The sequence below is a fragment of the Macrobrachium nipponense genome, chromosome 11, assembly GCF_015104395.2.
Source record: "Macrobrachium nipponense isolate FS-2020 chromosome 11, ASM1510439v2, whole genome shotgun sequence".
Taxonomy (NCBI): Eukaryota; Metazoa; Arthropoda; class Malacostraca; order Decapoda; family Palaemonidae; genus Macrobrachium; species Macrobrachium nipponense.
In genome coordinates, this window is record NC_061087.1 from 38921365 (window position 1) to 38946478 (window position 25114).

At 38.0% G+C, this 25114-nt stretch overlaps 1 protein-coding gene and 1 long non-coding RNA gene across 3 annotated transcripts in view; one reads left to right on the forward strand and one right to left on the reverse strand.

Moving 5' to 3' along the window:
• Window positions 1-6878, forward strand: part of LOC135205428 (alpha-amylase 1-like) — a 13302-nt gene extending 6424 nt beyond the window's left edge. Inside the window, exons 5-12 of the mRNA XM_064236001.1 lie at window positions 321-510; window positions 1979-2134; window positions 2281-2368; window positions 2473-2720; window positions 4014-4257; window positions 5927-6042; window positions 6185-6340; window positions 6735-6878. Of these exons, the coding sequence (XP_064092071.1) occupies window positions 321-510; window positions 1979-2134; window positions 2281-2368; window positions 2473-2720; window positions 4014-4257; window positions 5927-6042; window positions 6185-6340; window positions 6735-6746 (1210 nt within the window). The 3' untranslated portion in view covers window positions 6747-6878. The remainder of the gene's footprint in view (window positions 1-320; window positions 511-1978; window positions 2135-2280; window positions 2369-2472; window positions 2721-4013; window positions 4258-5926; window positions 6043-6184; window positions 6341-6734) is intronic.
• Window positions 6879-18236: 11358 nt separating this feature from the next.
• The window catches only part of LOC135205433 (uncharacterized), a 110685-nt gene continuing 103807 nt past the window's right edge, over window positions 18237-25114 (reverse strand). For both annotated transcript variants that reach the window (XR_010312530.1, XR_010312531.1), the window contains exon 3: window positions 18237-19441. This is a non-coding gene — a long non-coding RNA (uncharacterized LOC135205433). The remainder of the gene's footprint in view (window positions 19442-25114) is intronic.

Sequence of the window (25114 nt, forward strand, 5' to 3'; positions counted from 1 at the left end):
TAACTTTGAGCTCACAAAACGAACGGCCAGAATGAAATTAATGTCATTCATAATACCAAGAATGTGTATAAAACATGGTAATTAAGGCAAAGAAAAGACTTTATTGAAGTGTAATTTTAAATCGAACCTGTGATAAAGCTTGAATCGATTATCAGGGCTTCATTAAAAACATAGATTATTGCACTGTTGTTACGTAATCATGCAAAGCTAAAAATGTCTCGATTGATACACATTTAAACTGTTCATACACATAAACTGTTTTGAGGTTTATGCTACCGTTTCCTTGAATAAGAACAACACGAAGACTTTCTCTTGTTTAGAATCTACGCAGACGCTGTCATCAATCACATGTCGGGAGGATGGCCTTCGGGTACAGTGGGCACGGGAGGAACATCGTTTGATTCCGGCGCCCAGAGTTACCCTGGAGTGCCCTACTCTGGATTCGATTTCAACGATGGCAACTGCCACACTGCCTCGGGAGGCATCGAGGATTACAGTGATGCCAACCAGGTAATGACACTTCCAGACAAAATTCATGTATTTAGTTTCCTGTAAAAGAAAAAAAGAAAAAAAAAAATCTAAGGAGACGGCTTCGTCTGTCCGTCCCCACTTTTTCTTTCCGCCCTCAGATCTTAAAAACTGCTGAGGCTAGAGGGCTGCAAATTGGTATGTTAAACACCCACCATCCAATCATCAAACATACCAAATTGCAGCGCTCTAGCCTCAGTAGTTTTTATTTAATTTAAAGTTAAAGTTAGCCATGATCATGTACCTGGCACTGCAAGAGGTGTCAACAACAGAGGCCACCACCGGGTCGTGGCTGGAACATTCATGGGCCGCGGCTGAGTTTCATGGGCCATGGCTGAGAGTTTCATACAGCATTATATGCTATACAGAAAACTTGATTGTGGCAACAAAACTCCGGCACACTTTACAGTTTTTTTTTTTTTTAAGTCAAGATTAGTAGGCCATGACCAGAATCTTAGCCACCACAAACGGAACTAGGTGGGCATACTCCTTCCACCCTTTTTAAAAGAAGGTCGCCTTCTGCGTTTCCATTATTTTTATAGGAATTATAATGAGCAAATTACACCCAACTCCGCCTCTCAACTTCACAAAAAATAAAAAATAAAAATTCTTTATTCCGTAAGGCTAATTCAGCTATCCCTATCGTGTAGATCAATTTCATTTTACCAGAGATATATGAGTACTTGGCCTTTAAGAAAAAATAAAGAAAAAACCCGACCCGAAAACAGGCTATCAGTGTAACTTACACTCATGATATTGGTATTTACCCGTTCATTTTGCTAGTAAAAACTTCATTGGGGCTATCTTTAAAATTTAGATGACTTCACTTTCCAGATAGCAGAGGTAATTTTTTTGCAAAAATTCCGAAATTCTATTATTTTATCTGCTGCATAATTTGAGGTAAGAAACGATTTGTACAATAGCTCATAAGTAAACTAAGTATTTACCGATTCTCAAGTCATGTCTTAACTGAAAATTCCAGTTCTTAAAAAACTATCTACTCTATAATAGTTTCGTAAAAAATATAGTTTAGACCATGCTCTCGTAAAAGATGCTTGTTTTAATTAAGTTCCATATTCTGAGGGTACATTACATTATCACTGATAATTTTATTGTTTCTGGACATGAACTCTAACTCACATGTCCCACGCATTGGATCAAATAAAGAAAATAAGCTCTTGAATTAAAATGTTTCTTTAATTTTGATTGTTTATTTATGAAAATTCCAAGAACACCAACTACTATTCGAAATGCAGTCTGAAACAATAAAAGCATAATGAAACATGATAGTAGAGAAAAATCATTTAAAGATGAAACAAAGTAGAAGCATAGTCTGTTAGTAACCCACAGGGAGTCATTGGAATTCCTGCAGTAACTGTCGAGGGAGCAGCGCATCAATATTTGACACTTGCACTCTCAGTAAGAACCTTCACCGGATGTTTACTTCCAGGTCCGAAACTGCAAACTATCAGGTCTGAATGATCTGAATCAAGGAACGGAATATGTGCGAGGGAAAATCCAGGACTATCTCAACAAGCTTATTGACTACGGTGTGGCTGGCTTCCGAGTCGATGCCAGCAAGCACATGTGGCCAGGAGACATGAAGGTACCTCGTAGCAATTATTTTGCTGTTCAGTAGAGTGAATCTCTTTTATTACCTGGAAATGAAAACCAAATATTATAACTAAAATTTCCGTCAAGTCTTTCCCTAAATCTTTAAAATGTTTCATCACTCGTTGTATTTCTTTCCAGGCTATCTTCGATGGTCTCAAAGACCTCAACACTGAGCATTTTGGTGCCAATGCCAGACCTTTTATTTTCCAAGAAGTTATTGATTTAGGTAAGTACAGGAACACTATGTACAATAGAATCCAATGTATATTATATATTGCATTGATTACCCGGAAGTTGCGAGTTTATCCAGGAACCCAACTCTCCCTCCAGGTGGAGAGGCCGTCACCAGCAAAGAATACGTTGGCAATGGTCGAGTGACCGAGTTCAAGTATGGTAAGTTCTTGGGTGAGGCTTTCCGTGGCAGTAACCAGCTCAAATGGCTCGTGAACTTCGGAGAGGGATGGGGGATGATAGACAGGCAATATGCTCTTGTCTTCATCGACAATCATGACAACCAGAGAGGACACGGTGCTGGAGGAAAGATGATTCTTACCTTCCGAGATGCAAGGTTATACAAGGTTAGAAACATTATTCCTGTCGCTTGAGATGTCCTCTGTATCAGCAAAAACGATTTATTACAGCGTCCTGATATTGTGTTTAAGGTACCTTTCTGGAATTTACTTTAATTCAAGAGAGTCATCAAGAACAGAGAAAAGTCAAAGATTGAATGCCAAACCCTACTGACAAGGAAACTTTAAGTTGGAGACTTCTACCCCCAAACCCTATCCAATTAGCTAAATCTGGAAGCTAAGGCCCAAACTAAGGTACAGGAATTTTTTTATATTCTCCTTAGGCAAGTGTTTTTAATTATCATAGTGGCTTGCTGTCGATGTCAAATCATCCTTAAGAAATTTGGAATTACAGTTTTTAGGTAGCAAAAATAAGAGGTAAATTTCTATGTAACTTGTCAATAACGTTACTGAAAGTAAGTGAGGAATTGTAAATAATGATAAATTTATATACTTACTTGTATATGCTTTGTCATACACACATACACATATATACATGTATGTATGATGTATGTATGTATGTATTGTATGTAGTATGTATGTATGTATGTATGTATGTATGTATGTATGTATATAGTATATATACATCTATATATATAATATATATATATATATATATATATATTATATTATATATACATTGAGAAATAGAACACACATTATATATATATATATATTATATATATATATATATGATACATATATATATATATTATATATACTATATATATATATACTATATATATATATATATATTAATATATATAAATATATATATATATAATATAAAATACATATATATAATATATATATAAGAAATAGTCTGTTAAAACAAAAGAAATTCCATCTAACAAAAGGAGCCCAAAAAATTGCTAAAATATAGAAAGTAATTACTATATTTCAAAGACTGCTGTCTCTCTCTTCAGGTAGGTAATGAATGAGAAGTTACAGAAAAAAATTACAGAAAAGGGTGGATCTCTTCGGCCTTTTCTGTAACCTTTCTCATTCATTACCTAACTGAAGAGAGAGACAGCAGTCTCTGAAATATAGTAATTACTTTCTATATTTTAGCATTTTTATGGGCTCCTTTTTTAGATATATATATATATATCTATATATATATATATATATATATATATATATATATCTATATATATATACACAATACACACACAACATATATATATATATAACATATATATATACACACACATATATATACGTATATATATAAATATATATGTGTCTGTGTACATACTACATACATACTCTAATGTATAATGTTGCTCTTTTATACACTAGATGGCAACTGCTTTCATGTTAGCCTGGCCATATGGGTTCACCCGTGTTATGTCCTCTTACTACTGGGAACAACACTGGGTGGGTGATCACGATGAGAATGACTGGGTGGGTCCTCCAATGGACGGCCAGGAGAATATCGTCGGTCCCACCATCAACCCTGATGCAACCTGCGGAGGCGGATGGATGTGCGAGCACAGATGGCGGCAGATCTTCAACATGGTTGAATTCCGAAATGTTGCCCATGGTAATTATGCTCCAGTTCTTGCTGTACTGGTAAATTGAGGCACATCAGTATTCCATTTATAATGAGAATGAATACCTAAAAACTGAGCCTTGGATTCTTATTAAAGAGGGCAACTTTGGTACTGTATTTTCAAGATGAACAAGAGATTTAAAAGTTTTTCCCTTACTGCACTTCCAGAAAGATAATTATAAATTTTCCAAAGGCAGAATTTTCCTGTTTTAGGAATCATGTCATCCCTATCTTTATTAGGATTTTTCAGTCAGATTTCCTTTTTCGAGGTTAGACTCGAAATGAGTTCTCTCCACTCTCTTCTGCCTTAAGCACTGTCTGCCTGTATAGCCATCTGATCTGTCCCTTATCCATGAGTCCTCCTACTGTCCTGCAATCCTGCTATTTCCACATTGACTACTCTTCTGACAAATTGTTCCTCATACCTTCCTATAACATGTCCATACCACTGCAGTCTTTGAAATAGTAGTCTATTTTTCCAGTTACTGGACATACCTCTCTCCTGCAGTCTATTATCTAATAAATTATGAAATCCTCTCACCATAGACCATGCTTCATTGATGCATCTGAGGATTCTGTAGTTGCGCCTCTTCAAAATTTCAGGTTTTCTTGCTAATGTTCCCACCTCTGATAAGTTTATTACTTCTCCATGCATCGTAAAATTCTGCTTGTTACAGATAGCTACTTTTATTTACCACTAGTTTAGCTAAGCGAATCTTTCCACTTAATGTAGCTGTTTTTTTATGTTGATTTTCAGTCGTCCGCTTCTCTCCATTCCACTTTACTTAATTTTACTTCTCTCTTTCTGCAAGTAGCTTCCTCTATAACTAAGGCAGTAGTTGAGAACTCAAACGAGACTGAGTACTGCAGCATACTTATTGACCTCACCCACTTCCGAGAAACAAGTTATTTCTCCTGTTCCTCCCATTCTAATGATTTCTGGCACCCTCAAATGAATCTCCCGATGATTGAGAAAAATATCTACGATAATTAAATCCGAGTGGATCTTGCTATGTCCCCCCCCCCCCACCCCCAGGTGACAGTAGGGGAGACGTGACACAGCTACCCACACCGTGCAAACCAGTTTGTCCGCCCCAGGAGGGACTGGGGTAGGTAAGAGAGACATCCACCCTCCTGCTGCAAACCTGTTTGTCTGCCCCAGTGGGCAGGTGGGGGATTGGGAGGGTAGGGGAGATAGCAGCGCCATTCCAGCACTCGTAGCATGCACTAACAAGCTCGTAGTACAATAATCACGTTTACAATATAGACTCATTCTCCTGTAGACGACCTTTTTCATTAATGGTACATATCTGAGTACCACATGAAATTTGGATGGAGTTCTCAGAATAACAGGATGAGCGAAGACCCACAGTAGTCCTTCAACAAAGGATATGTAAAAGGAACAGAATACGATTAAGAACCATTTCTAGTGTAGCTGAAAATTACGTACATACAGATGTGTTATTGTAGAGCCATAACCTATAATTATCGCCTGAAGTAACGTCGATAAAGTATATGACTTCTCGTCTTTCTCCTGTTAGTTGGCAATCGTTTGATAATAATTGGTGAGTATTCCCATTTCTTCCATATTTTCTACTGTTCCTTACATTCATACATATAAAAAGAATCCTGACTCAAGCGTCCTTTTGCTTTGCCAAAGGAACTGACATGAATGACTGGTGGGACAATGGAAACAACCAGATTGCTTTCTGCAGAGGAGACAGAGGATTTATCGCCATCAACAATGACAATTACGACTTCACACAAACTTTGCAGGTAATGAAGGAAATTCACTGAAAGAAGAAATGCATTGCTATTGTGGTTATTCTACATGTATACCTTTTTAGGCTCAAGTTGAGAGATATAACCAGCAGTAACGAAATCCTTCCAAATCGTACTATTATCGGTTCTTCCTTAGACTTGCCTGTCAGCTGGTACCTACTGTGACGTCATTTCTGGCTCCAAGGAAGGAGGATCCTGTACCGGCAAGTCTGTAACAGTTAACGGCGATGGAACCGCCTATATTGAAATCAAGACTTCGGAAGACGACGGAGTGTTGGCTATCCATGTTAATGTGAGTTAGATATTTGCTTCTTATAACTTAGTAAAGAAAAAAAAAAAAACAAGCAATCAAGTCAGATGTCGAATTTGCTGGGTCAATTAGCATACTTGGTTCAGAAAGCATTTAATTTACTACCCCATTCTCCAAACTGGGGAATTCATTATTCAGTGAATTTTTCAATTTAACATAGATATTTTCTCTCTCACTGTTGTTAACTAAAGTAGTAACACTTATAACAGATGCTATTTTATTGTATGAGCATTTTTCAAAACAGTTCTGGGTGGAGACATTCATTTTATTTTCAAAACACATTTATACAACTGAACTAGAATGACAAGTATTTATCTATAGATAGGTATGTACATGAACCTGAAAGCACATTAGAATTTTCTTACTTTTATTTCAGTCTAAGTTATAAATCATCTTGTGAGGAGCCTGGAAGTCTTCCATAGTGAAAAAAACCAACTTCAGCAAACATGAAGACGACTGCAGACAACCGAAGTTTCATATTATGAAGTGAAGATTAGTTCAGCTAATAAATTTGAATAAATACCTATATTTATTTTTCACCTTACATGGCAATCTGCCCTCATCATATCAAAACTTACCTGTTAATTCACTATGCAAATAATGTTTTTAACAGGTTGTATACCACGACTTAACAAAAAGGCAAATTTCCATCCAGATGAAATTTATATTAATTTATTTGTATACTCTACAAGAGAAGCAACTGAAGCATTATTAGAGAAAGAATCATTAAGAAACCACAACAAAGGCGCGCAAAAGGAGTTGAATGTTTTAGCATTCTGCGAACGTCGATTTTTACATAAAATATTTATGTAATTTATTTATGAAAAGTTCGGCTAAAGATAAAAACGAATTTGTGATTAGCGTTTTGGTGGCTTGTTAGGAAGGTTAGCTTGTTTGTCTTACCCAATTCTCAAATTTACGATGGTCAATGAATGTTTATTGGCTTTTTATTGTCTTGGCTCACATTTTAAAACCAGAGTATTCAAACTTTAGCTACGGCACACGTAAATGTGTGTGTACGAGCATGCTGTTTTCCAGAAATATTTCCATTTTTTCTACCAAACTGACCTCAAGCTGTGAAATTGTGATACGTAAATACAATCACAATCTTCACAAAATATTGAAGACTGAATTTGTACAGTATTGGTTTGATTCTTTTGCCGTCATGTTTTCATGAATACCAGTTACGTAATTACATTTCGAACATTGTAGACTTGTCGCTGCTTTGACTTTTATTTAGCATTTTCCCAGTAACAATTTCACATGGCTTCCTGACAGTTTTTGGATGCTTGCTAAAATTATAAGCACAGACCTTTTACGGAAATGTAAATTCAAATTGTATATATCATATGGGAATGTTTATGAGAGGGTTCCAGGAAGAGAAAATTATTTGCATAGATTTTCTAACTTTAGATTGGAATTTGAAATGTCAAGATTTGTCTGACAGCATCGAATCCTCCAAATTTACTTCACAGTTGATTCTGAATAGATGATGCCAGCGAATGACTCCAAACAGGCAGTCAATTTATTCATACACATTCTAGAGGTTATAACCACTGGTTCTGTCTACGAGTGTATTCAGCAAAAGGGACTCCATATCCAGTGACGCTGTGATACCCTGTAAGTTGTTATTTCGAACAAAACAACAAGTAAAAAATGCACCGAAGTTTCTTCAGGGCAAAGGAGTTTTCTGTACAATGTATAATTCTGTACGAGCAGCGGCCCGTTGGTGTCCATTCCTATAGCATTGCAAGATCCACAATCATGGCTAAATTTAACCTTAAATAAAATAAAAACTACTGAGGCTAGGGGGGCTGCAATTTGGTGTTTGATGATTGGAGGATGGATGATCAACATACCAATTTGCACCCCTCTAGCTTCAGTAGTTTAGGGCAGACAGAAAAAGTGCAAATGGACAGACAAAGGTATCTCAATAGTTTTCTTTTACAGAAAACTAAAAAGGATTAACAAGGTCATCAAGGGAGTCAATGGCCCTCAAGTTGGCATGAAGTCAGATTCCCACTCGCACTTATGATCTGGTTAAGAGATTGAGACACATCCTGAAGCCTTTCATTCCTTCTGTTACAGCAGCACCTACTTCCCAGAGTTCCCGTGGCTGATTTGCAATTACATACCTAAAGGCAAGGCTTCACAAATTTAAGTGAAAATGTATTAATAATTGAATTTATGATTACTGGACACTGATATTCCATTTCTTCATCACATGGTTAAAGTAGCTTAACCCTTTTTTCCATGGGATTGTTGTTTAAACCGATGATGAATACGAAAATGTTCAATGCCCTCATGTTGATTAATATCATATTTAAGGAAAAATATCTTTTCTACAACTTAAATGTTCAAAGATAAGTTTAATTTTTGCAAAGTGTGAGCTAAGGCATGAAGTAAAGGCGATCTTTATTTTTCATGTAGATTATTTGTGAGTATAATGGTAAAATATTATAGTATTATAGCTTTAGCCATTCTATAAATTTCTAATCTACTGCCATTATGTGAGTCGTTTTGTCTGTGATTGATCACTGTGGGCTGGGGAGATAACGCTATACAGTCAAAGCAATTAAAGGCCCTTAGTCATCTTTCAAAAATAAAATAAATAAATAAAGAAATAGTGCAAAATAAGAGATACAAAAAGTTAAATTAAAAGTCAAAATTAAAAATGAATAAAAAGATCAATAAAACCCTAAGAGTAACGATACCAGAGCACTGACTTAGACGTTGTGATACATGTATATATTGTATGCATATGATAAAGTATGTAAGAAAATAAGAGGCACTGAAAGCCATTTAGAAACACAATTAGCACATACATATTAATGCATAATACTTTTATTTAAAACTGTGGGGATAGTAATTGTGCATCAAGGTAGGGTAGGATCAAATTCAAATGATGGTTACCTACCAAAGCCAGATCCACATTAGAATGATTGAAAGAAATGTGATCAATAAAGGAAGTTGCATAATACCTGAAATTAAAAAGACTCACTGATACCACACTACATCATATATGAAAATGACTAAGGACACAGTATCTTTTATATAAAAGTCCCTTGGATAAACGTGAAAATGAAGTGTTTTCAAAGATGAAATGACAGAAAACGCCGTTGTTCTACTGACAGAGTTTTTTGTAAGAAACATATATCTATTTATGATAATAGAGACAATGGTTTAACCATTAAAATGTCATTTTCTTATAAGACGACTTCTGTGCCTACCCTTGGTTTACTCAAAGAAGTCAAAACCTCCTCGGAATTTGTGAGACTGCCAAGAATTGGAGGTTGTTAGTAAATGGTTCAATTAGCGAAGTCGTCTAAATATGATAGTAAATAATGGATCCCATAACCAAGGATAATGAAAATCCATTCACATACTTATTGCTCAATGTGGAGTCCAGCGCGAAATTCTACGGAAATTTGGTCCCAGATTTGGCTGTGGACACTGAACTACAAGCTATTGTAATCGATGCAAATTTTAAAAACACGCTTTGCTTTGGCTAAATTTTCTTTTTAGTCTTGGTTGCAGTTCCGACGAAACTAATCATAATTTGAAGAAAATGCACATCAAACATCCATAAGAATCAGTGAGACTGACTTCTACAAGACATGAACGCTTTATAACCCATGTGGAAAAACTAATAGCCAGATGCAATATATAAACAAAAATTATGAAGGAATGAATTATCACTTTTGTTTACTTCATCGCAAAACTATATAACAGGTTTATATGAGAGGGCAGCTCTTGTTAGTAATGGCTATTTGTAATTCTCTAAGTTTAATTAGGGTAGAAATTTCTTAACATAATTCACTTATCCATGGTAAAATGTCAACTTATTCTTATATGAGATGAGAATCACATATAACTTCTTTGTAAATGATACAAAAGTTTTCCACACACACACACACACACACACACACACACACACACATGCACAATATCTGTTTGTTGCTGCATTTCCTTTGTTTTACTAAATTCTTTAGGACAAAGTGAATTACTATCACAAATCCTGTTGATCTATACTGCGAAGAGAAGAGGAAAAACAAGGTCTGTTACAAATATAGAAAATATCTACTCTCCTTTAAACAAAATAGACATACTAATGCTGTACATGTTATGTTTTAACTAATTTAAAGTCAATTCAAATTTTGAGGTAATACTTCAGTTTTGTGCTCAGCCTTTTTTGTCTGATTTCAAAATCTTTTTTAGGTAATATTTACTTTCCATAAAATTGGAATTTAAGATAACTGGCAACTAGGAGGCCATTTTCGATGAAACTTGTAATGCTAAATTATTTATACTGTGAGAAAGAAAAAAATAGGAGTTTTATCTGTTTCCTTCTTTGAGTATCAAACTTATGAAACTCACATATGTGAATATTCACAGGATAACAATCAACATGCATTCTGATAGTAGTGCGGGAATTTCAGCCACTTTTCAAGTTTATGCAACAGAAATTTTTAGTGGATCCTCTATTTGTACAGACAGTCTTTTAACATCTCAACTACTTTCAAAACACTGAACACACTTGTTGGAACCAAATTTCCATACTTAGGTTGCCTTCATTATTGTTTAGCTTCATTCAAAGCAATTAGTACCTGATTGTGATTCAGCAAACATTTTTCTTTCTAATTATCTGTTACTGACTGAATTACTAAATACTATCTAACTGATATCCTCGAAAATAAAGTACTAAAATTCCTTGATTTAACTTTGAATGTTGTCTGTAAGTACGCAAGTACCAATGATAAAGGATAATTTTGTAATTATTTTTTCATATGATACATTTGCTGACTTAACATCTAACATCTGATTCTCTTATCTAAAATTAAACTGATTTGAGCTTGAAAAAATATCAATGAGCCAAATGTGTACACAGATGACCAAATCAAAGACAAGCTAGACATACTATGATATGAAACCCTTTTAAAAATAAAGAATATCACAATTTGATATGAAATCCTTTTAGAAATAAAGAATATCACAATCTTGTTTTAGATGCAGTTTTGTTCATCATTCAAAGAAGTCTGACATTCATCCACAATAATAAGGTATAATAATACCAAGAAATCCTCTCCAGTTTGGTTAGATTTGATCTGTTTTGTCACCATATTCATTTCCTTTAATTCTTACTTGGGCAAAGAACCTAGCTCATCCAACATTCATATTACATATGCTCAATAGATATACATATAATGGTCACAGGGTTTTTATGTAGGCTTTGGACTGGAAACCAATGAATTTTGAAAATCTGTTTTACTTTATATAAAATGCAAATTCTGTTTATATACAATATGAGAGAAACCAAGTTCCATTTTCACAGAAACAGACTTGAAATATGTTTTATATGCATTAGTTCTCTCATAAAGTCAATTTAAGGGACTGCATTTCAAAAGTATTTTATATTGATTTTATATACAGATATTTCAAATATTTAAATTCTAGGTGCTGAGTAGTTTGTACAGATACTTTTATACATATACTAAATCAAAATGCAAAGAGTATTTTGTAAATTATGTTACCTGCACATTGAATAACGATAGTAATTAAAATTAGGGTGCAACAGACTGTCATGAACAGATTGGAATGTGTAACAGCAGTCATGAGTGTTATGGAAAAGCTTCAAGATATCAGCGAATACTTTAGGTGGTTAAACGACACAAAGTATATGTAAGCATAACATTATGAAGTCTCATCGGTGAGGGCGCGGGTGCGCAAGTTGACCTGGCTGGTCAAAAGTCGTGTAATCGTGATGTCAGAAAAATGCAGTCGTGTGTGTCTGTTCGTGCACCAAACAGGGCATGTTCATGGAAGTTTCTAGAACAATTTAGTGAGCTCATGTGTGAGAACACACAGCTAATGCCGAATCAGTATTATGAACCTCGAGAACTTGGGGAGGACAGAATCCTTTCTTTTAAGCAGCAGTTGGCCCACATGTTAGATGTTAGATGGGTCAAGTAAGACGGTGTCCCCACCAGACTATAACAATCTAATAAAGGAGGCACTGTCTTCAGAGGTGGTCATCACAGTGGAAGACATCTTTGGCACTGCTGTTAACCATAAGTCTAACCATGAAAAAGTCTGGAAGGCTGATGAAGCAGTTGCTTCCAATGTTGCAGATTCCTGAAAGGTAAAGGATGTGTCCTCTACCTTGACTTGGTCCAAGGATATACCTGTGTCTAACCAAACTGGGCCTGAATCGACTTGCCTTGGTTGCAAAGCATCCACTGAAGTTGCATAAATTCGTTTGTTGAGAAAGAGGTGTAGGTGGTAACTTGAAAGACCTACATACATAAAGTTATCCCGATCTGAGATAAGAAAATTCACTTATTTATGAATTCTGCAGGCAAGTTTGAAGCACGGGAACACTAGAGATGTCTTTGCCTCTTTTTTTTTTTTTTTTTTTTAGATCCTAGCAAGACTTTGATACTGAAGATAAATCCAAACTGGTTGGCACAGTCTCTTCAGTCAAGTCATTATAACCACAAATTAATTCAACGACTTCAAAATAGGAAGTTAAGAACTCTTGATGGTATGCATCCTCCACAAACTAGCCTCGAGAGCCATGATCCAAACTGTCAGCTAAGTCAGGCATAGTTAAAACGTCTTGATTTATTACTGGAGCATAGGCTCTTTCAGGGCCTAAGATTTTCTTGGGGGCCTGTAAGTCCTTAGGGCAAGTTGGAACCTTCTTTGTCTCAAACCTGCCCATGGGAATGAAAATAAGAATTATGATAAAATAAACGTTGTGATAGATCACGAGGCCCGTGAAGGACTCCTGTGACATAAGACTGGTCGCGGCAGTGCGAACGAGAGCAAATATCATGGTCACGGACATGTGGACAAAAGCGCTGGTCACGAGGAGATAAATGCCATGATTTGTTAGTAGGCCGTGCAGGACTTGTGGTACATATAGCTTGGTTCATGGCTGTGTGAACGAGAGCATGAATCAAGGTCATGTTCATGTGAGTGACTCATGTTAGGCATAGCTCTGTCACGTCCATGTGAACAAGAACACGAATCAGTCATATTTGTGTGAGAGAAAACACTGAACACAGTCTCTTCTAGGAGAACAAGAACAGGAATGATGCTATGAAGGTGAAGTTCAAGGACTTTCAGTAAGTGAGACGTGGACAGGAGAGGAAGACCTCCAGGGAGAGGGCTCCTGCATTTTTTATTTCTTGATGGGGCTTTGTCATCCTTCCTACAAACCTGAGAAACACTTGCACATGGAGTAGAAACAACAGATGTCTTCTGTGGAGGAGCACAATCTGTAGGTTTGGCAGTCCTAGAGGATGAATCTCTGTCTAAAATCACTGCAGCACAGGAGCCATCAACTGGTCATGGGACATCGAAAATGGCAGAAGGAACATGTATGTGTGCCTTGATGGAAGAATGGTTCTGAGAGGTAACATGAGCAGAGGCATGAACAGATTTGGCACAAGCATGTTTGGTTGAACATAGATCAACTACTGGAGAAGAAGAACAAGACTCTCAAGAGGCCTCAAAAAACTTTTTACGCGGAGAGGCTAAGAAGTCTCTTTCTCCAGTGTCTGACAGGGAAGGACAGAACAGACAATGAAGACAAAGAGCATGATGATGAAGATGAAGACGAAGATGAAGAAGGGTATCTACGACGTCTCTTCTTGGATTCCTTGATCTTTGAATAATCAAACCTCTTCATAAAAATACCTTCGACTTTATAAAAAATAGTCTGGGTGAGAGAGTCAGAAGGCACAGAAATGGAAGTTGGTGGCAATGACACAGCTGACAGCACAGCAAGGAACAGAGAGAGTCATTGGCAGCTGAGAAATGTGACAGACTGGCACTCTGGCGGCCTACAAGGGGAGAGGCATAGAAAACAGGTTTTGACGCAGGGAAAACCTATTTTTGGTAGTTGCTGTTGAGTCCTCAAAGGAGTTACCCTTCATGGTGTGTGCCAATACCCCATGGTGACTAAACTAATATCAAAGAAATATCTTTTAGCCTGGTCCTGTAGCTGGATATTATGCCATAATAGAGTATAATGGACTCGAGTATAATGGATAGAGTATAATGGACACAAAGACAAGAAGGCATTTTATCTTGTCTTCAGCAAAGCTGTACCCAGTTTCCTACGTCAAAACTGCAGAAGTGACTATTGTACATGTGCATTACCCACCTTGTTTTATGATCGGGCCAGTTAAAAGACCAAGAACCATTACTCTGTTGGTCAACACAGGATAAGCCTTTACCCAAATCCAATGGCTTTTTGTCAGGGAAGTGGGAGGGTTTTGAGGACTCAATGCAACTACATACCAAAAATAGGATTTTCCTAAGTCAAAACCTGTTTTTTGATAGTGTTTTCACTGTTTCAACCTCAAAGGAGTATTACAAAGAAACTGACAGGTGACAAAAAAACTAAGCTCCCAAAATTTCCATCCCAACCATCTCAAAATTTAAACTAAAACATCTCCAGTCCAAGGTCAAGCCACTAGTTTGAGTAAAAAGAACATGAAACTAAGCAAGATTATATGTTTTTAGTGTAAAGTTCTACCGTGACTTACCTAAGCATGCTGGGTATGGTTGCAGTCTTGACACACCTTCCCCAGAGATAGTCAGCATACCCAACCATTAGGAGACCCCTGGTTTTTCAGTATAGCGGCTATGGGTTAAGGACTAACCATAACACCTACTGATACACAGTGCAGTCGAATGTGTTCCAGCTCATGGCAGTAGTGTTTTAAGAATACTGACTCTAATAACACCCAGTACATTCGGAGACATCTTCAAAAGATACATTTCTGAAGAAGGACAACCATGTACTACTTACTGTGCTTTCTTAATATCATGTGATCTAGGAAAGGAATGTGGGTTAGCCTTTTTAATGAGGGACACTAAAATTATTCTTAGCTCTCGTTGAGAGAGTGGTTCATTCGTGCTAGGAAGTAGGAAAATCGGACCTTCTCGGATGTTTGCCGTGGCCTCTAGGTAAACCTTAAGTGTTTGAACTGGGCATAATGTTCTGTCTGCTAAATTGAGTTTTCTTATAAGAATAGATTTCCTTCTTAAAGGATTCTCATTCTTGACCAGGAATGATGAACCAGAATACAATAGTAATAGATTATCAGCAGATTGTGTAATATATTGTCCCCGTCTAAGAGAGCCCAATTCACTAATACAGGGTTTTGATGCTAATGCTACCAGGAAAATTGCTTTTTGAAGCATGTGAGTTGTGGTCGCATTAGGTCCATTGAATTGAAGGGTATATAAAAGTTTAAGTACCTTATTCAGGAACCAAGTAAATTGGAAGTCTTTCGGGAGGGGGTCTTTGTAGGGAAAATGACCGCAGAAGTGAAGTGACAATGTCTATGCTGGAATCAATCCCAAATCCATAAGGCATGGGTTCTGTTAATGCTGCCTTGCATGCCATAATAGTTGTAACTGCAAGATGCTTGTCTTCAAAGAGGTATATATGAAAATTTAGAAGTGTTTATAGAGAAACCTCAATTGGGCTATCAGTATGGATATAATCTAACCATATTTTCCATACAGACTGGTATTGCTGGATAGATAATGTCCATAGTTTTCGCACCAGGTACCTAGCAATATTGGGTGAGTAGTTTTCACGGTAGATTATATTTTGAAAAATCCACACGTGAAGGTTTCGGCTTAGAAAGGAGGATGTGTAAATGACTTTCCCTCTTACTTTCTGGGATAGTACAGTGAACAATAGTGAAATTGATCTCTCCACCCGTTGTTGAAGTAATAGGAACCAATGCATGTTTGGCCAATTTTGGGCTACTAGGTAAGCTGTTCTTTTGAAGGTTAAGAGTTTGTTAGAAACCTTCGAAATCTGGGACAATGGAGGAAAAATATATCGTCTTCCAGTTGCAGTCTTGTAGGAAGGCATCTCTTGCTATTGCTTGACTGCCCAAATTTGGGAACACATGTACTGGGAGTTTGTGATTCTTGTTTTCTAATGTCCAATTGTTGAGACAAGTAGGTTGCTTATTGTTTAAAAAGAGTGGTTGTCTAATGTCCAATCTGTTGAGACTGTCATCTTCCTTGACAAAGAGTTTGCTATTACACTGTGAGACCCTGTAAGGTGAATTGCAGACAAGTGCCACTTCTTCACCTGTGCCATCCAAGGATGGCTAACATGAACATATTGAGAGGAGGTGAACGTGAACCCAATTTCTTGATGCAGGACATTATAGTTGTGTTGTCTAGGACAATAGAATGTATCTCGTCTGGGGGTTTGAGCTTCTTGAGAGACAAAAAGACACCTATCAGCTCTAGGAAATTGATGAGACAATTCTTTACCTAACATGTCAATGAGGCATCTGTGTGTATTGCCACTTTTACAGATGAAGTCAAGGTGACCTGTTTTGCCAGATATCCCTTCCGGGTCCATGGCCGAAGCATCTCTCCAACTTTCTGATTCATTTTGTGAGATTTGTCTTGCATCTTTTTTCTCGCATGTAACATCCAAAATTTATTCAAGTTTTTCAGTTGTAATCTGACTGGATCTGTTACTGATGCAAACTGCAGCAGACCCATCATACACTCTAACTGTCATCTGGAAACAATGGGTTGTGTCAGGAACCTTTTGAGGTTTTTCCTTATTCTGTTCTGTGCTTTGAGAGGGAGGTACAAAAGGCAGTGGACAGTATCCCAATGCATTCCAAGCCACTGAAACTGTCTGCTGGGTGTATCGTGGGATTTTTTTCCAATTTATCATAAAACCTTTTGATTGGAGTCTGTTGACCACTGCTCTTAGGTTTTTCAAGCACTTTTCTCTTGAGGCCCCTCAAATTAACCAGTCATCTAAATAAGCTATTAGATGTATTCCTTCTTTACTGAGTTCTAGGACAACTACCGTCACCAATTTTGTAGACTCTTGGGGCAATGTTTAGCTTTAGCCCAAAAGGCATGACTTTGAACCTGTACATATTTTTCCTTATCTGGAACCCTAGGAAGTGGCGGAAGGGAACTGCAATAGGGACGTACCAGTATGCATCTTTCAGATTTATAGAAACTGTCCAGGTCCAGTCATTCCAAACTTTTGGGAAACAATGTGTTTGTTCAATGTCGATGTTCGAGGATCACTCTTTGTTCAGAGGAATCCTTTTTGGGAACACCAAAGAGACGTGCTTGGTGACAAATAACGAATGTTTCTTTATGGCTACTTTTAACAGGGCCTTTTGCATGTAATCTTTCTGTGAGGGGTCTGGTTTTTTAAAGAAACCTTTCAAAGATGGGGGAGATGAGACCATTTCCACCCCAGCCCATTGAGAATAATGCTGTCCCCAGGGAGAAGACATCCATTCCTTGTGATATCTTTGAAGCCAACCCCCGACCAAACAATCCCTATTGGTATCTCCTCTTCCTCTCCCTTTACCCTTGATGGGCATTCCAGGTGTTGCTCTTCCTTTTCACTGATAAGACGGTATTTGGACCTTATGAAAAGGATGTGCCTTTTGCTGAGTAGGTTGTTGTCCCTTTAGAGGGAGTTGTCCCTACTGACCACCTACCTGCTTATAAGGAGAACTATTAGAGGTGACTGAAGGCCTATATGATTTTTTATCAAAGTGAGCCTTGTTTGGATTGGGTAAGGGGAAATTTCTGTCTTTTTGTTTACTGAAATCTTTTCCCAGGAGAGCATACACAGTACAGTTTTGTTGACATGCCTGCTCTTTAACTTGAGTAACAACAAAATCCTCAAACAGGTCCTGACAGAAGGCATTAGACCAGTGGTTCCCAAACTATCTTACCTGACAGCCCCCCTCTTTTTGCTTCCAGTAGACCCGCATGCCCACACTCCCTCTTTTGTTCATGTGAAATGATTTTTGCATTTATTTCTTAGAATTGTTCAGGAAAACAGATCTCTGTTTGTATTAAATTTTAATAATTAAAGCCACTCAAACAAATAATAGTACATTCCAGAGACATTTTTCTAAGTAACTAAAAACAAAACATTTGGTTCAAAGGAAGCGAAAAAAAAGTTTGAACATTGACAAATTGGCAAAATTGACTTGCAATTTTAAGAATAGATGATTTGAAAACATGGCTTATAATATTTGGAAAGACTCATGAGACTAAGGCACAATTTATGAACTAATTTATGAACTAAAGATTAGAAATTCTAGGATTGAAGGATGACAGCGCACAACGCAAGTCATTTTCTACATCAAGTCAGTGCGCTGTTTTGTTTTCAGGACAACAAGAGCTGAAAACCCTGCTTCACAAAGATAAGTAGAAGAAAAGGGATGAATCACACGAAGTTGCTCTTCACCTACTTTTGGGTACATGGAGAGATATTTCACCCAAAACTCTTCTAACTTCATTGTTTCAAAGTCCCTTTTCCCGCTCGAGTCACATTTCAAATCGATGGCTTCCTCTTGCAATGATTCCAGTAACAACTCCACATCAGTGTTAAATGGATTCTGCACCAATGTCCAAAGAGAATTCTCCATTGTGACATCTGGAAAATAGTGCATAAACTCCTCAGTAAGTGCATAAACTCCTCAAGTTTTCTCGTCTCAGATAAGAGCTCATTCAGATGTGAGAACGATGAAAAGTTCCCAACTTGTACTTTTCGTTTCCAAAGATTAATTTTTTCGGTGAAAGCTCTAATTACATCAGAAGGTGCAATGATGTTTGTGATAAGGAAATCTTTGATAACTTTCTTTGGCTTTCTTCCCCAAGCACAGTATTTGCAGCACTCAAAAGGCAGGGTTTTACAAGTCTCACCCACAGAGTGAGGCTTCTTTGCTTTTGCAATAAGTAGTGACAGCTCATAAGATGCTTCCACCAGTTTCCACGCTTCTTGATGAAAAACACTGCTTGAGTCCAGCTTCATATGATTCAGCTCATGCAGTTTGGCTGTGAAGAACTCCTTTGGCTTTTCTTTTAATGCTTTGTGGTTTGTGCTCAAATGTCGCTCCAGACGACCAGGTCTTAAGGCGTCATTGCTGAGGACTGCATGGCATATGACACACTGAGGGAGATGAATTCTATTCCTCTCTGTGACAGTGAAGCCATACTTGATATATTCACCTGAATACTTTCATTTCTTCGCTCCAGACATTTCTGCAAAGTGAAAATAGCAACAAATTTATAAACTGCACCATGGAGCAACTAAGTAGTCATATAACATACCACATTGGCATGCACCACTCCATCGTCCCCTTTCACCATATCATATACACTACACACAAACACACATACAATTTCAGTTGACCCGCGCTAACGACGCAACAACCATCGATACACACAAACAAACATTTCAGATATGATGTAGGAACGTGCTGAAAACATTGACAATTATATGCAGCAGAACAGCCATTGTAATATCACATATGAAATCACAATAACACTCCATAATCACATATGGATTGTATGAGTATGTATGAACAGGAAAGCAATCACATAAAAATTTCTTAAGGAAAAATGATCACATTGCTCACCAGTAATAGCTAATAAAGTTTAATAACTTAAAGAAAGGTATGTGATCCAGAATTGAAGAGTGAAATAAATCCCTAACGTGGACAAAGTGAATATGTGCTCGGGTTGACATGTTGGAGTACTATTGGGAGTTTGTGATGAGTCCTTCAGTGGCATCAGTGTGGTTGGTATTGGTGACATGTCCAAAACGTGTAAGGGGAACTAACTTAATAGAAAATGGGTTGGAGTGACTGCTATAATTATACTTTGCAAGTATGTAATGGCAGATATTTGTTCTTTATATGATTTTATTATTCTAATTAAACAAATATTTTTGAGCAGATGACTTCACGCCCCCTTAGGGGGGTGAACCCCCTAGTTTGGGAACCACTGCATTAGACTCTAATAAAGCAGTCACATTGGGAAGTTGGAGTTTTCCAATACCTCCATTTGCACTTTTATGCCCCTATCTAAAAAGTGAGTGCTTCCCATAATGTTCTCATAACGCTTTTAGCCACAGCAGCAAAAATTGTCCTGGATTCTTCTGGAAGCCTTTTTGTGGAAACTTCTAGCAAGGGGGGAAATGGTTAAGATACTAAGGAAGTGGGTCCTAGCACAAAACTGGTGATGAAGTATCTTCTGATATCCTTCTCATCAGGGTACCAAATTGCCGAGTTGCAATATCTAGGGGGAGTTTTTTCCTGTCAAAAGGAAGTTGAAGTGTTGCCCATTCTTCGGTGGAGTTTTTTGAAACTGGGATAACCTAAGCAAATTGTTTTAGTTCTGCCAATGGTTTCCCCTTCTAGTTATGTATTATATAATTTTGAGAGTGTGCTTTCTTATGGTTTATTATTTTAAATGTGAAGGGGCAGAAGGCTGGTGGTACATGATGACCAACCTGAGTTTTATTCATAATATAAGTATAGATCCATTTCCCATTCACCTGGTAAAGACTGTTGTCTACAGATTTCAATGCAATATTCCCAGGTAAGAGAAGTTTCCTTTTGAGATTTTTCCATGTCTGGCGAAGGTGGTATCAGGCGCCATTCTGTCTACAAAATGCCGTCCTGTCTCTAAACTCAACGTGTACAACTTCTATTATGGTCTTCCTCTCATTGATGAGATCCTTACCACCTGGAGAGAAAATGCATATTGAGGTCATCAGTATCGGAGTAGGATTTTGGAGTCTCCATTACATTTTGAGCGTAAGACTCATAATCCGAACTGGCCACTTTGTTGGTTCCAATTGGGATTGTAGCCTTAACTCTTGTTTGAGCAGATATGGTTTCCACTCTCCCTTTTCTGTTGCAAGATGCAAGGCATTTACATTTTGGTGTATACATTACTGACTTGATTTCTTTAATTTCATGTTCAGAATCATGCAATATGTCCATTATCTGTTGCCATTCATTGGCATGGGCATGTTTGATGTTACTCATTTATTTCCTTACAGAACTGATCAAATGCCGCAAACTGTGTATCCCTTTTGGCAGAAGCATGTGTAACCTGACTACAGCTGAGATGCAGCTGCCTGTTCCCTTGGGGGCAGAGGTCCTGGGCAAATTACTATAACCCTCTAAAACTGTTGTCATTTCCATTGGGTTCAGGTGGATCCTTGCATCCCTTTTGGGGGAAGGATCCTGATCAGCTTCTGAAAGCTGCATGGGGGATTGAATTACTTCTATAATATTTCCCCCATGGCTTGTTGAGAATAGTATCCCTAATCCTTCTGGGTTCAGCAAGGTTCTTTCAGTATCAATCTACCTCTTAATTCTTAAGCAATTCCCCTCCAAGTGAGGATTCCTGTATTTCCTCACGATGAATCTAGGGTGTAGTTGGGACTGATGCTAATGGGTTTTGGTTCAAATATGGATCTTCGGAGAAAGGGATAAGTATATGCTGCCGGAGTTCTGCCGGATAGATGTAATCTTCCCCTTCCTCACCCTTGCTGCCCTAGGATCCACGAGACAGCCTAAAACAGACAGTTTCATCCTTAAAGCTTGCTGCCAAGAGCATGCTACAAATTTTGCACATATCTAGCCATTGAACAAACTTGTCCTGATTATTAAAGGGACTATGTTTACAGCAGGTGGTATGGGCTGTGCTCACTGGCAATAAATGCACTGAGCAACCTGCTATGGAACATTTTAATTGAGGGTCATGTCTCAAGATGGCCCTGTAATGAAAAAACTTATTATTAGAAAATTTAATTAGTATAGATTATTTTTTTATCATGAACACCTGCAAATATTTACTAACAGTAAAACTCATTTTACAGGTCAATTTGAATACAAGTGTATATATATTTTTAATACATTTTATAAAAGATCTATGTTAACTTAAACCTTCCAAGGATTAGCTTTGAAGACCTGTCTGTCTGTATTACTTAAACTTAGCCCTTTTGTCATGGCTATATCAAGTTTTTAATTTTAATTATAATACCAACCAAAACCACTCAAGCTAGTTTGTGACTAACCTGTTTAATAATTAACCCAAGCCACTTAGGTTAACATCTCTAGTATAATCTATGTTAAGGTCATCATAAAGGATTTTTTAGCAGGTTCTCAGTTAATATATGCCACTGCTTACATTAGGGATAAACAAATCCCTCATATATATACAATATCTCATTGTTTTATTATCTAAATTAGTCTACCCTCTTGTCTGATACTCAGCCATATTGTTTCTGGGCTAATAGAAGGATATTCACTTTAAAAAGGGATTCATACCTAATCTGGTTAGGCTACTACTTATTCAAAACAAGATTCTAATATGTAGCCCTATTGATTAACTAGGCTTCATAGTCGTAAACCACATTACAGGCAGTCCCCGGCTTACGACGGTTCCGGCTTACGACGTTCCGAGGTTACGACGCTTTTTCTTAAATATTCAATGGAAATTCCGTCCTGGGTTACGACGCTTGTTCCGAGGTTACGACGCTGACGCTTCCGACGCTCCGAGTTAACGACGCTTTTAAAAAACGCATGCTATGATAAAAATCCTTTATAGTTTAGCACAGTACATAATAAAAATATGTTTTTTGGTTACATTACAACAAAAATTTTGAGGTTATATGATTGATTGACACTTTTTTTTTTCGTATTTTTTTAATTTTTTTTAGTGACGCCGCATATGCGGAACTAGTTTGGGCGGGCGAATGAATACACTAGCTTGGGATGCGCAGTTTTAAAACAGTCCAAAAGCGCAAATATAATGAAAAATCATTGCTTGTTTCCAGTACATAATTAAAAAAACTAAGTTTCTGGTTAGATTACAACACAAATTCCAAGGTTACGACGTTTTGTTATGCTTTTTAACGATACCTCATATGCAGAACTAGTTTTTGAGCGGAGGTGCATAAATTAATTAACGCTATTAAACTGTATGGTAAATTGACCGAACAACGACCTCGGACGGTCGAGGACGCCAAGCGTAACAATACGAAAGGACGCCACTTCAATCGCGTGCCTGCCTGCATTTCACTAGGTTGTGTGCTGAGACGTTGCTGAAATTCCTTGCCATTTTCGCAATTTACAATGGCTCCTAAACGCCAAAGTACTTCCTCCGATGATAGTTCATCCAAGAAGAGGAAGGTCATCACGGATGGAGGTCAAATATGACGTGATAAAGCGTTCGGAGAAGGGAGAAACTAACACCGAAATAGGCCGTTCTTTAGGCTTGAGCAGGACCACGGTGGTAACCATTGTGAAGGATAAGGAACGTATTCTGAAGCATGTTAAGGATGCTGCACCGATGAAGTCAACGGTGATAAACGAGAAGCAACGTAGCCAGAGCATTGTTGAAATGGAGAAATTGCTCATGATCTGGCTGGAGGACCAGAACCAGCGACGTGTTCCGGTGAGCTTAAGTGTGATCCAGGAGAAGGCTAGAGCTCTGCATGAGGCAGTAGTGAAAAAGTTTGGCGAAGGCAGTGCTGGTGGTGAATTTTTCTGCGCGTAGAGGTTGGTTTAACCGTTTTAAGGCTCGTGCAAATTTGCATAATGTGAAGCTGCAAGGTGAAGCTGCTAGTGCTGATAGCGAAGCAGCAGAAAGTTTTTCCAGGTGGTTTGGCTGAGATAATTAAGGATGGTGGTTACACGGCTGACCAAGTCTTTAATGTGGATGAGACTGGATTATTTTGGAAAAGAATGCCAAATCGAACGTACCTTTCCAAGGAGGAGAAGTCAGCACCTGGCCATAAAGCTGGAAGGAGCGACTGACTTTGCTGTTTGGGCCAATGCAAGTGGTGATTTGAAACTGAAGCCCTTGCTGGTGTATTTGGCCGAGAATCCCAGGGCTTTCAAGGGCATTTTCAAGAGTCAACTCCCTGTGATTTGGAAATCTAACAAGAAGGCGTGGGTTACCTTATGGTCTTCGAAGATTGGTTCAATGACCATTTCGTGCCAGCAGTGGAGCAGTATTTGACTTCGAAGGGTCTGCCTTTTAAGGCCCTCTTAGTCCTGGACAATGCCCCTGGTCACCCTTCAATTTGAGCGAACCATGCATCCTAATGTGAAGGTGGTGTACCTCCCACCCAATACCACATCGCTGATACAGCCAATGGACCAGGGAGTAATAGCTAATTTCAAGGCTTACTACCTTAGAAGGACCATACGTTTTGCTTTGAGGGCTATAGAAGCTAACAAGGAGTTGACACTGAAGCAATTCTGGAGGGCTACAACATTGCAGATGCAGTGAAGAACATTGCAAGTGCTTGGGACGAGGTGAAGACGACCACTTTAAATGGGGCCTGGAGGAAACTGTGTCCACAGTTTTGTGCACAGTTTTGAAGGCTTTGACCAGGCAGAAGACGTCGAGACTGTGACGAGGAAGATCGTAGGGCTAAGCAAGAGGCTGAAACTAGATCTTGAACCTGATGATGTAACAGAGCTGCTGGCTTCCCATGGAGGAGGAATTGTCTGCAGAGGACTTACTAGAACTTGAAACAACAAATGATTGAGGAGAGGAGGCGGCACCAGAGCCAAAACCCAGATCATTAACTGTGAAAGGCTTGTCAGAGGGTTTTACTCATCTGGAGAGAGCCTTGGCTTCTTTTGAGGCAGAAGACCCTAACGTTTCTAGGTTTGACAAAATCAAGAGAGGAATCATGGATTTGGTGACTTTCTACAAGGAGACCCTGAAGGAGAAGCAGACGAAGAGAAGTGTGCAGTCCAGGCTTGACACTTTCTTTCACAAGTCTCCAGTACCACCACCTCCCACTCCTAGTCCTGGTAAGGAATTCTGAACTGTTTTTACTAATTTATGTGTTTACATAGTGTACATATTAAAATGTGTTCATTTTTTAATGTAACAACTAAA